The 15,414-nt window shown below is 48.4% G+C and overlaps 2 protein-coding genes across 3 annotated transcripts in view; one reads left to right on the top strand and one right to left on the bottom strand.

Moving 5' to 3' along the window:
• The window catches only part of TSHZ1 (teashirt zinc finger homeobox 1), a 72,182-nt gene extending 69,154 nt beyond the window's left edge, over positions 1-3,028 (bottom strand). Inside the window, exon 1 of one of the 2 annotated variants that reach the window (XM_080683454.1) lies at positions 2,864-3,028. The gene's annotated coding sequence lies outside the window, so the exon portion shown is untranslated. Of the gene's footprint in view, positions 166-2,863 lie in introns of those variants that run through there. The other variant, XM_080683453.1, reaches the window with a different exon arrangement.
• PTGR3 (prostaglandin reductase 3) lies at positions 1,839-12,991 on the top strand. The gene is made up of 2 exons (XM_080683455.1): positions 1,839-2,160; positions 8,397-12,991. The coding sequence occupies exons 1-2, from the start codon at positions 1,952-1,954 to the stop codon at positions 9,319-9,321; spliced, it is 1,134 nt and encodes a 377-aa protein (XP_080539581.1). The 5' UTR covers positions 1,839-1,951; the 3' UTR covers positions 9,322-12,991.
• Positions 12,992-15,414: the final 2,423 nt, after the last annotated feature.

Here is a 15,414-nt window from a genome sequence, read left to right on the forward strand (position 1 = left end):
AAAAGAAAAATACACAAAAGCCCCCCACTCAAAAAAAAAAAAAAAGGCAACAACAACCCAGAGAGTGTGTGTAAAGGGGCGCAGAGCCGACATTCACTGGGTGGGCGAGATGAGCGTGGACTCTTCCCCCCCCCCCAAACTCCTGGGAGAGAGGGAGATGCACTCTCGCTCTCTCCTCTTTTCAGTGAAATATAACACACATTCCGATCGCAGAGCTTTCAGACAGTCTCAACTGATAGACAGACACATCGAGCTGCTTTTCCTGCTTCAGTTTTTACTCCTCCTCCTCTCGCCAACGTCACCCTGACAATTACAAATAGGTCTCTCACAAACCATACCTGTCAATCTTTTTAATTGCTTTGTGTGTGTTTTTTCTGGAGCTAAACAATATGACACAAAAAAGAAATCTTAATACAGCACAACATAAAAGATTGTAGTTTGGAGAAAGACATTGAGGGGTTTGTTATTGTAATCCACTGGCTGATACTAGGTAAAACCATGTGTTCTAAAGCCAAGTTAAGTAGACACTGGCAGATTTTTAAACCTGTTAGTACCCGCCCCCCCCCCCCCCCCCCCGCTTGTACATTCATACCACATACCCACATAGACATAAACTACCCTTGGATGAAGAATGTCCTACATTTAAGATAAAAATACCTGTGTCACCTTTGCAGTCTTAGTTTGGGAGTTAAATTTGATTGGGGATGGGTGGCTTTTATATTTTAGTAATTCATGGGTTAAGTGGAAAGCAAGAGGTTTTTAAATTGAAACGTATTCCTTTAATAAAAAATTCAAGATGGACTTAGCTCATCACACGAAAATGTGGAAAATATTTAATTTGGTCCCTCTATGAAAAGTAAATTGATTATTTGGTCAATACAGACAATTAGGGAGAAAATTGACACACTGCAACTGCAGCTCTCTCTAGCTGGGTTATAAAATGAGGTCTTCATACATCATTGCAACGTCTCCAATTCAATTAAGTCCTTCAGCATCCCCACCTAGAAGTTTAAAATGTTTATGTGCTCTGGGAATTTGGCCCTCTGGTTTCCAATATGTGTGTTCTCTCCCAGTGGGTAACCTGTATCTGTCTTGTAGAGAGGCTACTTTAAAAAGTCATGGAAAAATACGAAATCTAGGCCAAAATAAGTGAAATGGCTTAGTTCATACAACTTATATGGGGCAAACTGAGGGGGCAGAGATGTGAGCAAGGCGTTTGGGGGACAGCGGACCAGGAGCCTGGGGCTCAGAGGGGGCACTGAGCGCCCCCTCCCCGCCCCCAGTTCAGTGCTTGAATGCGCTCACCAACAGCAAGGGATCCCCACGCGGCTCAGGGACCCGGCCGTGCCCCGCCGCCCCGGCCGCGCTCGGGGTTGATTCGTACCACCTTGCAAGGAAGTGAACGCTTCGCACGGGAAGGGGAGGCGCCTGTGCCGGCCACCGGCCGGCGCGCCTCCGAGAATGCCCGGAGCTGCCGCCGGCTCCCGGCCGCGGTGAACGTGGGACACACGGGACCCCTCAGCGCCCCCCTCACCCTTTAGAGTAGTCAAATCCGGCTTTTAGAGCGTGGAGAGGGTGGGGATATCCGGTGCCTCCCCGGCGCCGGAGGAAGGGGGAGGGCGAAGAGGCTCCCTGGCCAGTCTGCGCCGATCAGATTCAAACCAAAACAAAAAGATTAAAGGAGCAGCTACCGGGGCGGCTGCGATCCTCCGGCCAGGACCCTGGGGGTGGCGCGTCCGGGAACTCCGGGGGCTGCGAGGACTCCGGGAGCTGCGCGCCTGAGGGGGAGCGGGCGCCAAGCGCAGGGGGGAAGGGGGGGAGCCGAGGGGAGGGCGAGGGCCGGAGGAGGGGCGGACCCACCGGCTCCGCCCGCGCCAAGCCGAACTCAGCTGCCCGGGCTGGTCGCGACCTTGGCCTGCAGCGGCTCAGAAAGCAGGCGGTGGCGCGGATTATGCTGCGGCTGGCGCTCGCCGCGGCCCGAACTATCGTGGACATGTCGTATTCCCGCCACTTCCTGGACTTCCAGGGTTCCGCCATCCCCTGCGCCATGCAAAAGCTGGTGGTGACTCGGCTGAGCCCCAACTTCCGCGAGGCCGTCACCCTGCGCCGGGACTGCCCCGTGCCACTCCCCGGGGACGGAGACCTCCTCGTTCGAAACCGGTGAGCCCGGCGCGCGCCCTCGCCCCGGCCCCACCTCTCCCGGGCTGTCCCGTTCGCCTTCGTCCCCACACCCCAGCGCGCTCGGGTGCACAGCCTGACTTTGCGAGATTCCGGGAAGTTGAACCCGCCGCCATCTGGCGAAGGCGAATGTAATGTGACTGTTGCTGTTGTGAATATCCGATGCCACCGAACGTCCTCATAACTGGGGGTTATTTTAATTTGGGATTCCCCTCCCCTCCCCCAGTATTCCCTCCTCCCCCTCCCGCTCCCGAAATAAAACCGAGGGGACCCAGAAGCCGAGGCTTCCCGCTTGGCCCACCCGCGCGCACCCAGGGCTCCTGCGTTCACATAATCTTTAGGGTGGAGCAGGAACAGCCTGGACCCAAGCTGCGACCTTTAGGTAACGTGCTTTGAAGAAAGGAGGCCGGGGACCAGGCTGGTTTTCCTGTCCGCTCCAGGTTGGCAGTAGCCTCGCAATGGCAGAGCCTGTCTTTGAGTGTGTTGGTGTGCACCTCGCTGGTGTCGTCTGCGTGTTGTCAGTGATGTGTGACTGTTGTCCGTGCCCCGGAGTGTAACGACAGGCGTGTGGCGCGCGTGCTGAGCGTCTGGGGCGGAGGAATGGCTGCATTTGCCCGCACGTTCTGCAGACCTTCGGGGACACTGCTTGCCTGACCTCTGTCTTTTCCTCCCCTACACTCCTCACCTTAATGTGTTTCCGCCTCAGTAATCTTTGGTAACTGGTGAGGCAACAGGAAGGAACGGGATCTTACTCCGTGGAGCCAGGCCCTCGGGTCTCTCCGGGTGGGTCCACTCCCCGCGGACCTTGCAGGCGGGGCGTGCCTGGTTCCTCCATCCCCTTCGCAAGAGCAGGACTCCTCCGCCTGCTCGGGCAGTCGGAGGGGTTACAGTATTGCATGTATCAGGTTGCATAATACTCCAAAGGGAGGAGAAAGTTCTGAAAGTAACTGTGCTGTAAATTGTGTGCAAGGAAGTACTCTCAGCCCCCCTGCAATGAGTAGCTTGGTGCAACGTTTAATGAGTCCATTTTGGAGATTCATCTCAGCCTTCCAAATAATATTGTAAGACTGAAGAATTCTGATCTCAATATAAAACTTTTGGAAACGTGTTGAAAATGTAAAAATTTAGTGAACCAAGGATGGGATCGAGTAGAGGCGGGATGTGTGTGTCCTTTAAAAAGTTTGCTACGGTGGAAACAGAGCTTCGGAGGATTTCTTGATTATGGGATGCAGTGTTAGGGCTGTTCAGGACATGGGTCCTGCCAAGATAAAAAGGAGGGCTTGTGTGTGTTCAGAAATACAAAACACACGAGTAACTTGCTAGAAGCTGATATGAGCCCCAGGCTGAAAAGCTCCAAACAGACTTGAACAGGCAAAAAGTTTCACATAGGCTTTTGTTTCCTTTTTCTGATGAAGTGCACTATTGATTGATCAGTGATGTAAACACACACAGCTGCTTGAGTAAAACGCCTTTTAGAAAGGGGGTATCGGATGGGGAGGAGGCCACTGAGCCTGGCAGTGGTGGGGGTGGGGAGTGGTTAGCACTACTGGCCGCAGCGAGGTTGGGACCACCCTCCAGCGCCTTGGGTGGAGGTTGCTCCAACCGGGCCTTGGTGCTTTCCTGGCCTCTCCCCCAAGAGTATACATCAACTCCTAGGATGCCCCCCTCCTGAGACTCCTCTCCCTTCACACTCACAGTCCCCCGTCACCGTCCCCTTCCCCTTCCCCACTGGGTGTCCGGGCACCCCTGGCGCTGCATCACTAGCTTGAGTCTTGGACTCCAGGTCCGTGCTCTGGACCACCGGCTCTCATGTTTGGAGCTCATCAGTTTGGGTTGCTTTAAGATCCATGCCTTTTCCCCTCCACCTATGCCAAGAATCTCTTTAATATAAATAGTATATTGATATATACAACTTGACCTCTAACTTCTACCTTGATGCCCACAACAGAAAGAAAATGGAGCCAGTTTTCTGTGTGTTGGGAGGGGGCGGAACCTCTGCCTCCCCTCTTCCCTACTCTGCTGGCAAACCTGCTCCTATCCCCCAATTGTAGGAAAAGCCTTTATTCTTGCACGCAAGGTCAACGGAGGTGGCATTTTACAGACTCTCTCCCTCTCTCTCTTTTTAAGAATAGAGGCTTAATAATTCACTAAAGGTTAGTTCATCTTAATTCTAGGCCAAATCTCCCCAGAACAGTGTTAATTACATTAAAATTTTATGCATATGCTTCTCCTTTTTATCATGATAAAATTCCTCTGGAATGAATAGATTAATCCCAAATTTACTTATTTGGAAAGGTGTGTGGAGGTCTGACTTTTTCTTTCACTTGAACCATTTACACATCTCATAACATTTCAACAGAAAATACAGATTTTTTTCTTCGCAGAGAGGGAAGTGCTTTTTAGCTCCACAACCATTAGAATAATCAAGTTCACCATTTAGGAAAGGTGTGAGAAGGGTACATAAACTCCCCATAGACCTACAATTGATGTTCCTTTCTATAGTTCTCACCTTCCTGTTTCATACCTCCCAGGACAACTTTAGTGTCCTCTCCATTACCCGATCTCAGAAAAGAAAAAGAAAGGGAGTAAGACACCCTCTGGTGAAGTCAGTTTGAGCGCTATTTTTAGCATTTTTAGTACCATAATGACACATTATTTCGTTTCTAAATATTTCTAACGATTTTCTGCTCCTGTGTAAGATAATGGGGCTAAGAGTTTGCGGGGAGGGAAAAGAGAAGGGGGAGGGGATGGGGAAGGCGCTTTTTGATAAAGGGTTTGTTGCTCATGGGAGGGGAACAGTAGTATTTCTTCGGATTCTCCAGGCCAAATTGTTTTTCTCTTTTTTTTCTTTTTTTCTTTCTTTCTTTTTATTTATTTATTTTTAAAATAAGTATCTGGTTTGGACGACTTTGTCTCCCAGTATTGAAGGCATTTGCTTCAGACTAGAATCTTCGCCTTGGGTTTTGTTCAGAGAAAGCATCCCCCTCCGCCCCGCAGGACTGCCCTGTTTCACAATAAACATGACGAAGGGGCTCAGCACTTTTTAATATAAATAAACAGGCGACTCTAGAAGGGTCTGTATTGGGGGAAAGCCCGCCTCGTCCTGAGGTTTCTCGACATTCGACATTCTTTTTAGTGGATCCTGCCGTCGGATTGCTGGAACCCTCATTAAAAGCACATATTTTAAATTAAAGGGGCACAAGGGGAGCCTCCCAGCGCGCGCATCCTTCCCAGTGGTCTTTCCCCTCTCGCTCCCACTTCCTGTCCCCTGCTCCGGACCCGGGCCCCCCTGTTCCATGGCGCCGCTGCTCTTGAACTTGTTTCTGGTGAAGTGGAGCTCAAGGGCTCCGGACCCCCCAGGCAGCTCTTCCCAAAGCCCAGGTAAGGACCTAGGCGCATCGGGGCCCTGGCGGGTCCCCACCACCCTGGGGGGGGCCTCCCAGTCTCAAAACGGGGGTCTGGGGAAAGGCGGGGGCCACGCCAGAGGCGGGGAGACACCGGTGAGGGCGAGGTTTGGAGAATCTAGATTCGCCACTAGCCCGAGATTCCTTCACCACTATGCAGGCGATTTAGAAGACGGCAGGGCGGTTGGGAGGAGGGGTCACGAAATATGGGGGTGTCTAGGAAGCCAAGGTCATGGTCCAGCCTCTAGCGGTTCTCTGTCCACGGGCTTTGCGCCTAGCCACGCAGGGTGCTCAGGGCTACCCCAGAACTTGTCCTGCCCTGGGCTGGAGCTCCATGGTGGGCGCACCCGCAGGACCCCTGCCTAGCCCTGGAGGCCGAGGTCCCGGGTGCGGACCTGGGCCACGGCCCCTCACCCCAGTGCTGGCAGCACTGCCCCAGCCCGCTCCTGGAGTGGGAGACATTGATCCTGCCTCTAGTTGATGGCGGTGGAGAAGCCACGCGGGACCAGAGGGTCGGGCAGTCAGAAGCAGCCCTCAAGTGCAAGGGAGGCTGTCGGGGAAGCACTGACTGCTGGCACCCAGCAGGCAGACCCTGGCGCACCAGGGGGCCTCGGGGAGACGGAGATCGGAGGCCACCTGGACGGGGGCTGCGGTGAGCCTGCGGGTGTCCTGTCCCTGCTCAGAGCAGCGCCGGGCTCAACCACAACATCTGACTTGATGTTTTAGGCAAAGCCCCCGTGGAAAACTCTAAAAGCTTCTGCTGATCGATGCAGCCACCTCAGCTCCCAGCAGCGCCCCACTGCCCCCTCCCCCCACCGCCACCACCAAGCACACACTTGGCCCTCTGTCCCCTGTGGCGTGCATGTCCTCTCTATTCGTTTCTCCTGATATGTGCGCTGTTGAGTTTCCCACCTCTCCTCTTGGAAGTGGTAAACCACAGCCTGGGGAGGAGGCGAGCTGGGGCTGAGTCCTCCCCCAGCACCGCTTTTCTGCTCACGGGTCCTAAGTGGGGTGTGGGGAGGGACCCCAGGGGCTGGCCAGCACCGTGGAGTCCCTCCGAGTCCTAGGCGGGGTCTCCCCACACAAGAAAGGCGCCTCTCCAGTGGAGGGTGTAGAAACGCCAGAGGGACCAGACTGGAGGGGGCTGGGAAGGGTTAATTGTGGACTCCCCACTTCTCAAGCAAACCTCACTTCACTTTCACCGCGGGAAGCCTTCCCGGAGGGAGTTTGCCTTACAGCCTAGGCTGGGTCCCAGAGAGGGAGAGGCGCTGCAGCTGGGCTGGGCCCTGGCTGCTTCTAGGAAGACAGGCAGCTGGCTCTGCTCTGGGGAAGCTGGCCCTTTTTCCAAAGACGGGGCCTTGAGAACTGAGTAAAATTCAAGGAGAGAGAGAGCAGCCTCCCCGCTCCTCCCCAAATAGAATACAAGCATCTTGGCATTAAATGCCAAATAATGCCAAATGGGAAACCTGCAAAAACCATTTCCCCATTTCTCATTACTGCATATCCTTTATGGGTATGGAATGCTATGGCTCTTAGAATTCAGGGAGGCTGTGTGGTATGCTCACTTCTGAAAGCTGCCTGATGAGCTAGAAAGAAATGGTTTCCTGCTTCCTTCTACAATATGCAGAGAGCTTTCAGTGTTGTAGATACACAAGGCAGAAGCATCAGGGAGCATTTTTAAGAGCAAAGTATCACTGATAGACCTATGGAAGCGGGTCCTGGTACAGAGCAGTTGTGGTTTATTAAGTTAAATTAAAAGTGAATTATTTTAAAATGACCTACTTACCAGCTTTGCTCCTGCCACCAGATAACACCATCCTTTCACTTCATTACAGGTGGAAATGACATTTTTAGGGTCCTCCATTATGTGTCTAAGCCACCTCCTGACATTCTTAGTTGACGACTTGTGTTTTTTTCCCCTTATGTACCAGGATATTTCTGTTATGAGGTATACCAAGATGAAAAAAAGCTGGTAAAAGCACTGGCCTCGCAATTAGATTGACTCTGGATACCAAAGTGAAACTAATCATCTGGTATTAATCAACTTACGTCTCTGCTTCTTGTTGAGGGAAAATAGGGTGACGATATGCTTTCCTTTTCATCTGAAAAGGACTGTAAAATGTTGAATGTTCCATAAAATCTCTCTCCCCTTATGAGACAATTTTTGTTCAATTAATCAAAGTGCATATTTTCACACTGGACATCGTTACATCAGAAAGAAAATTTGCTGCAGCCACTCTAACAATGTTTTGAAACAAACCCTGCAGTAATGACCTTGCACATTCCATCAATCTTCAATAATATCATTGTCATTACTATTATTATCTGAAGTGTTAAATTGTGGCCAAAATCAATACTAGTGTACTTGGTTGAATATATTTTATCCCACTGTTGTTTTTAACATCTTTGTTAAGAGGCCAATTAATTTCCAACTCAGCTCCAGTGCAGTTTGTGGATAAGAAGGCTTCCTGACATATTTGGGGTGTTTTTTTGTTTTTGATTTATTTCTCCTTTTGAAAGAAAGAGGAGGGAAATAAGTGACATGTGAAATAAATAACTTGATGTTTTAAAGTGATTGAAATTATTTCTAAACTGATGACAGCAAAACTCTGGTTGCCAATCACTGTTGAACTAAATACTCATTTAATTTCTTTTCCTCCACTGAATATCAGGACTGGTTTTTTCATATTCTATCAGAATGTATGACTTAGCCAGCCCCCCACAGTCACTGAATTAGAGGGATTTTTTGAAGTGGACTATAAAGGCCTTGAGAACAAAACACCTTAATATATTTTTGTGATTGTTTTCTTCTAGATTTATCGGTGTTAATGCATCTGATATCAACTACTCAGCAGGACGATATGACCCTTCAGTCAAGACCCCCTTTGATACGGGTTTCGAAGGTGTGGGCGAGGTGGTAGCCTTGGGCCTCTCCGCCAGTGCCAGGTACACAGTCGGCCAAACTGTGGCTTACATGTCACCGGGCTCTTTTGCTGAGTACACAGTGGTGCCAGCCAGCATTGCCATCCCAGTGCCCTCTGCCACACCCGAGTACCTCACCCTGCTGGTAAGTGGTACCACCGCATACATCTGCCTGAAAGAGCTCGGCGGGCTGAAGGAAGGGAAGAAAGTGCTGGTGACGGCCGCGGCTGGGGGGACAGGCCAGTTTGCTGTGCAGCTTGCAAAGAAGGCCGGGTGCCACGTCATTGGAACCTGCTCTTCTGATGAGAAGTCTGCTTTCCTGAAGTCTGTTGGCTGCGATCGTCCCATCAACTATAACACTGAGCACGTGGGTACCGTCCTGAAGCGAGAGTACCCCAGAGGCGTGGATGTGGTCTATGAATCCGTGGGGGGTGCCATGTTTGACTTGGCAGTAGATGCCTTGGCCACCAAAGGGCGCCTGATAGTAATTGGGTTTATCTCTGGCTACCAAACCCCTACTGGCCTTTCACCTGTGAAAGCAGGAACATTACCCGCCAAACTGCTGAAGAAATCTGCCAGCATCCAGGGCTTCTTTCTAAACCATTACCTCTCTGAGTACAGAGCATCCATGGACCACTTGGTCAAGATGTGTACCAGTGGAGACCTCGTGTGCCAGGTGGACCTGGGCGACCTGTCCACAGAGGGCAGGTTTACTGGCCTGGAGTCCGTGTTCCGGGCTGTCGATTACATGTACATGGGGAAAAACACGGGGAAGATTGTAGTTGAATTACCTCACCCTGTCAACAGCAAGCTGTAAAAACCAAACAATGGCATAAATCAGAAGAGAAAGAAAGTGGGTACTTGATGCTTCCAAATCACTCAAATCAATTTATTTTCAGTCATTAATGGAGATAATATTTCTTAAAACGAAAGTAAGGTGTTACAACAGGTTTCTCTTTTTCTTCCCTTTTTTCTTTTTTTACCCTTCTCTTGAAAAAAAAAAAAAAAAGTGCTAATAAAACTTCCCTCCCTGGCTCAGAGGTAAAACCTTTACATTCAACCCTTTGGTCATGGACAGTCTCATTCCAGATTTTATTGTTCCTGGGAACTAAATTAATTCCTGATGGGAGAGCTGATCAAATCAGTATGTCTTCAGCTTGATGAGATTTTAAAATTGGTCTTAAAAATAGTTCACAAATTCTTTGCTTTGGGAGAGTTTGGTCTTGGGCTAATGAGTAGTTAATAAATGAGAGATACCACAAATATCAGCCCTATTTCCGAGTGCACATTCTGAGGAAATGGCCCTTTGTAGCCTATAAATCACTAGCCAACTATCCAAACAGAAATTTGGAGGGATTCTTCCAAAACTTTGATTTTGTTAGATTATTAGCAAAAATGATTAAGTGAATACAGACCTATCTAAAAGAAGTCAGTTGTATTGGAGGCTTTTGTGCCTGTGAGGCACATGTGGAATGGAAAATTTCACTCCTCCCTTAAGAAGCAAATCAGTGCTGAAAACTTACACAGACAAAAAGCAAGGTCGGGAGAGGGGACGACAGATTCGGGGGCTTTAAGAACTTAATACATGCCCAGGAAAGGTGTGTGTCCCATCCACAATGAGGTCCACCTAACAGAATGTGGGCCACGCAAGGGCAGGCCACTCTGGGCACACTGCGGGAGGGTCCTTGCGGCCGCCGGGGCAGAACAGAGCAGACTGCGCCCCGCACAGTCGGGACCAAGATCTACAGTAATAACACACCGGCTCTGTGTCAGGCTGTCTGGCCTGGAAGGTGTGTTTCATCTCTAATCATGGGAACAATAGCAGCCCCTGCTCCTAGGTTTCCGTTTGACTTCTCCCAGGTTCTGGTGCAGTGAGATGCCTCTTGTCCTGGGCACCTGATATCACACATGAACGCAACCAGTCGAGTGCCTTCTCTTCTGAATCCTGCCTGGAGCTGATCTGCCCGCCTGCTAACCTTCAGCTCACCAAAGGCGGCTGCAGCCTTCCTTGTGAACTAGGAAATCCCACGGTGCCTCTCTGATCGAAGGCAGAGCCCGCCAGATGATTTCACAGCCCGGGGTTTCCGCATCTCTCACGTGATAAATAAATAGGAAGACAATTAGAGGTCCAGAAAACTTGGTGACCATATTTAAATGTTCTTGCCTTCCGTCTGAGGAGCAAGGGAATGCTACTGCCCCATAGCTGTTCGTATCTGTTTTACAAGATTTACTCATTTTCAGGTACCTAATGTCGCTGCTAGCATGCATGCACAACAATACAATTTATATGGTAAATGGGACCAAATCACGGCTTCACTGAATGTTATGGCTGCACTGAAGGGAAATGTCACGGTAAATAGCTGCCAAATTATGGATCATGCCGAAGTGTCACAACTGCACTAAAGACAAATGGCACTGGAGGCTATTGCCACCGCGGGCCTGTGAGTTATGAGGGAGGGTAGCGGCCTGATGCGAGGCTCTTTGTGTCCTCATTATAGCAGAGGGTTACCGGTGCAGGGGACAAGGGAAGCCGGTCCAGTGCGGGGCTTGGTTATTAATCTGTCCCTTTCAGTCCTAGCGGCTGTGGCAGAAGAGAGAGGGACTCAGCCTGGCTTTCAGATACACAAACACACAAGGGAAGGGGACAGCTTTCGTGAACGTAACCACCGGAAATGGCTAGTCACGGAAAATCGTGTCCCTCAGATCGTCTCATCAGAGAATATTATTAAATTGAACGTAGTGTGCGTCTGCTGGCTCGGTTGCTCCTTAAGCAGGTAGACGTGTGACGTGTGAAATGTAAGCAGAAATGCACTGCTCCCTTCGTGGAGACTTGAGGGGGAAGGACATTGCCAACTAAATTGCTTCTTCTAAACTGAAGTGTGTCCCGGTTTCTTTCATTTTAATGGGAGGGTAATAAAGATGAAAGACCAACCTTTTTACTGATGGACCCCTTAAGCTACAGCATAGAAATTTATTGTGTTTTGAAGGAATACACTAAATTCAGCTATGTAAAAAAAAAAAAAAAAAAGTATTTTTTTCAAACACCCAGGTTTGAAATAAAAGCTAATCTGAAACCCTCATGTTTTCTCTCTCCCCAAACTAAGGAACCACAGCACAGGCTGTTTGCATTTAATCTCAGGAAACAAGCATGAAAGATTCCGCCCATTCAGATAATGCCAAAAAGATGTTTAAACTTTTTTTTTTATTCTTCTGAAAAATGATTTGTAAATTGAGGGTCATAGTTCAGCACCAGTTTCATCTTCTGGTATTATCATTCAAGACTAGCCTCTAATGGGAGGTGAAGTGGTGCAAAGCTCTCAACACCTTTCTTCTGAACTGTATTACATATCACAAAAGTACATCCATAATTCAGGGCAATTGTCAGTCTTTGTTTTAGAGACAGGGCTGGGGCCGGGCGACCGCGCTGGATGAATTATTCCTCGGTTCTCGGGGTGGCCTCTTTGCACGTCAGCCTGGAGGTCTGGGGCTGGGCAGATGGAGGATTTGCCTCTGGTTAGTGCACAGAGAGGAGGGATTCTCATCCCTCACCATTCCCTCGATTTCACATTTGTTTAGCATGCAAACACTACGAACAGTGTCATTCAGATCTCTTTGACGATGACTTCTGTTGACTGATTTCAGCATTTAAAAAAATCGGAATAGTTTACAAAACAACACAAGTTTTGCATGATCTGTTCTATAAATTGTTATTCTATGATTGCATCTGAATGGGGTTTCTCAGGAGTAGGACCGAGTTCTGTAAGTGGAATTACGTTTAGTATTTATCTAATGAAAGTACGGCGACAAGTAGCTGCTTGTGATTAAAATGAAAATCCCGCGTTATGTACTTAAGGAACATTCCTGCTAATGAGGATGTAATGTCCTCACACAACACAGCCCTCCATTCTGTGTTCACCGCCACAAGATGCTGGAAACTTGACAGATGATGTCATTTAAGACACATGCCTGCCGTGGGGACCTGCTTTTTAGCTTCCTGTTTCTGGCTTTTATTTGGTTAACATTTCTAATGGCCACCTGACTGGTAGTGGGTAATGCTTTAACCCCTTTGTAGAATTCCCAATTAGTCCAAATTTACTACATTTGGGGCCTTCAGAACGGGGCAGGGAGTGTCAGTACTGAGAATATTTTTTTTGATCACTTTACCACAAGAACATATGGGATAAATACCATCTTTGAGATTTATATAAAAACAGATGAGCACTGTGCAACTTCCAGAAAATATATGATACAAAAAGAGCAAACACAATCAACAGTGGGGGATCATTTCCTCCGGGTTCCAATACAAGTTTTATGAATGTGACCCAGATGCGAAATGGCCTGATTTGATGGACTTGTAATTACTATTCCCTATACTTTCCACTCTCTTGTTTTATTAAATAACATTTGTTATTTATGGTACTTACTTAAAGACACAAAATTTATCTATGAAAACATTGTTAGTTAATTTGGGGGGCTTTTAGAGCATTGTGGGGGTTTTTTAAATTAGATTTTCTGTAACAAATTTTTTAGTTATGGCCCAGAATTAAAGATTTAGCATCATATTTCAGAAGTGAACATGCAAAACTCTGGTTATCAGTGCTGTTGGGCATTTTTTAACTTTGAATTGTTTGTCAACACCTTTACCATTATGTTATTGCAACTTATAAAAGGAGGAGGGTTCAATATGAGAAACGGATTGCTGTTATCATGAGCGAAGTATGGGATGTTGGCAAAAATTATTTTTAAAGCGCTAAACAAAATACATAATGAATATTTGACCGACGTGTTTTAGTTCACATGACTCTTGACCTTAGAATTCATTGATATTCAAGAACGCCAGACAAGGTGCATAGTTCAGTTACATGTGCTTGCGTATTCTCTGTCAGTCAGTCCTTCACTGGGGCTGAGTGGCTGGTGAGATGCGACAGATAAACCGTAGCCTGGAGTCCACACCGGTCCTAGCATCTACTGTTGACACCGGATGTGCCCACAGCACAGCTGCCCCGCTGTGCTGGCTCAGAGCGTCCTGGAGGCACATCCCCTCAGTCCCTCAAGCAGTAGGGTGAGGACTGCATGGGGTATAGTTTGGGGAAACCAGCAAGTGCCTCGTGCACATGGGGAGCCCTGAGCCAAAAGTGCAGAGACTCCAACGGCCCCCCAAAGGAAGCCTTTCCCTTGAAGGGCACTATCAGACATTGTCTTTCTGCCAACATGAAATTAAAATAATAATTAAAACACACCCTGCTGACTGGTGGTGGCATCCAACACAAAAAACAGAACTGTGCTTAGAGCTCAGAAAAACGTCCCATAAAATTGCCAGCTACTGTCGTGTGTTACCCCCTCCACATACACAGCTCAGCTGCCTCAGGGAGACTTGGACGACCAGTTTCCTTGGTCAGTGGGAGTCGAATGAAGGGGTCCCATTAAGGTCCCTTGCTTTGCCCTCTGCTCACACCTGGGTGGTCAGCCAGCAAAAAATGTGACCTGGAAACAGCCGGGGTGCTCTGTCCTTCCCAAATGAGGAGACACAGTTGTCCTTTAAGAGGTGAAATCTGGGATTTAAGGGCCATCTAATTCTACCCACTTTGTTGAGACAGAAGCCGAGATTAGGAAGAACAGGTGCCTTGTCCAAGGTCACGGAGTTCGCTGGACCCAGGAATGGAGCTGGAGCGCAGATGTCTCCAGTGCCAGGCCATCTCTGTAGGACCCCCTTTATAACCCTCCAAGCTCCCTCGGCACGTGCCTGAGTAAAAAGTTTATTACAAAGGTTTTTTGTGGATGAGATGATGACCAGCCCAGGAAGAATATCACAGTTCTGACCTCAAAAGTGTGTTCCACTCAGGACCCCCTTTACCCAACACAAAGGTCGAGAGCATTGGATTCTGTCATCTAAACATCACACAACATTTGGGAAGGGTGGGGAGAGAGAAGTAACTCAGTGGAATTAATGTCTGAATGCCCACGATTTAGTTTTAATGCTACAAAGAAGGTCTCATCTATCATGGTATGTCAAATAATGAAAATCAAGAAAAGCTTTATTTTCATGTGTTGAGTGTTTTTTTTTCTAGAGTGACTATAGCTGCTTCTTTATCACCTCTAGAAAGCTGATAATGTTTGACCATCATATTGTAACAGCAAACTAGCTGCCCCGCTGTGCTGGCTCAGAGCGTCCTGGAGGCACAACCCCTCAGTCCCTCAAGCCATAGGACTGAGGGACTGAGGGGACTTTGCTCCACTGAAATGGAATGCTGAGTCCCGCAGACGCGGGGCTGTGATCGGTGGACGGATGCGTGCTTGGCAGTGGGGAGTGCAGGAAGGTGAGGGGGTGTGTCTGGGAGAGGCATGCTGGGTCCCGCATTTCATGCTCACGTGTGGCAGAATCTCATGTTCTGTACAAATGACAGGTCATAATTAAGACTCAGAAACAAGCCCTTCAGAACCACACGGCATTGAACATTCACGTCTTTCTACATCACTTCTGTCTGCCTTGAACTCATGCATAACAAGCGTAAACTTTCGACTTCACACGAACAAATCCTTTCCCAATAGAAACAGCTTCCCTTAACATTGAAAAACCCTTCCCGGGAACGGCAGCAGTGACAAGGCAATCTCGTTCTGTACAAAACCTCATTTCTCACCAGGGACCGGACGGGATAGCGGGCCCTCGCTACGTTGTCCGAATTTACATTTGGAAATTGAATTGTCTCCTTGAGGGTTTTTTACTCAAAGTAACTTTTGGAGAATCCTTTACATTGGGCACATCCAGGTAATTGGAATGAGACAGAGCTGAAGGAGCCCCCTGTCCCAGCTCATTCTCTGATCAGTAGAATTAAAAGTGCTATCATTGTCATTATTGAAGAGTATTTATTGTTTCAACTTTTACACATACTTTATGTAACATCTTGGAACT

The sequence above is a fragment of the Plecotus auritus genome, assembly GCF_963455305.1.
Source record: "Plecotus auritus genome assembly, chromosome: 8".
Classification (NCBI taxonomy): Eukaryota; Metazoa; Chordata; class Mammalia; order Chiroptera; family Vespertilionidae; genus Plecotus; species Plecotus auritus.

Excerpts from the sequence above, each read along its gene's own strand:
- PTGR3 (XM_080683455.1), top strand. The coding sequence starts at position 1,952 with ATGCTGCGGCTGGCGCTCGCCGCGGCCCGAACTATCGTGGACATGTCG. Across the intron at positions 2,161-8,396 it reads GACCTCCTCGTTCGAAACCG|ATTTATCGGTGTTAATGCAT; the intron begins GTGAGCCCGGCG and ends GTTTTCTTCTAG.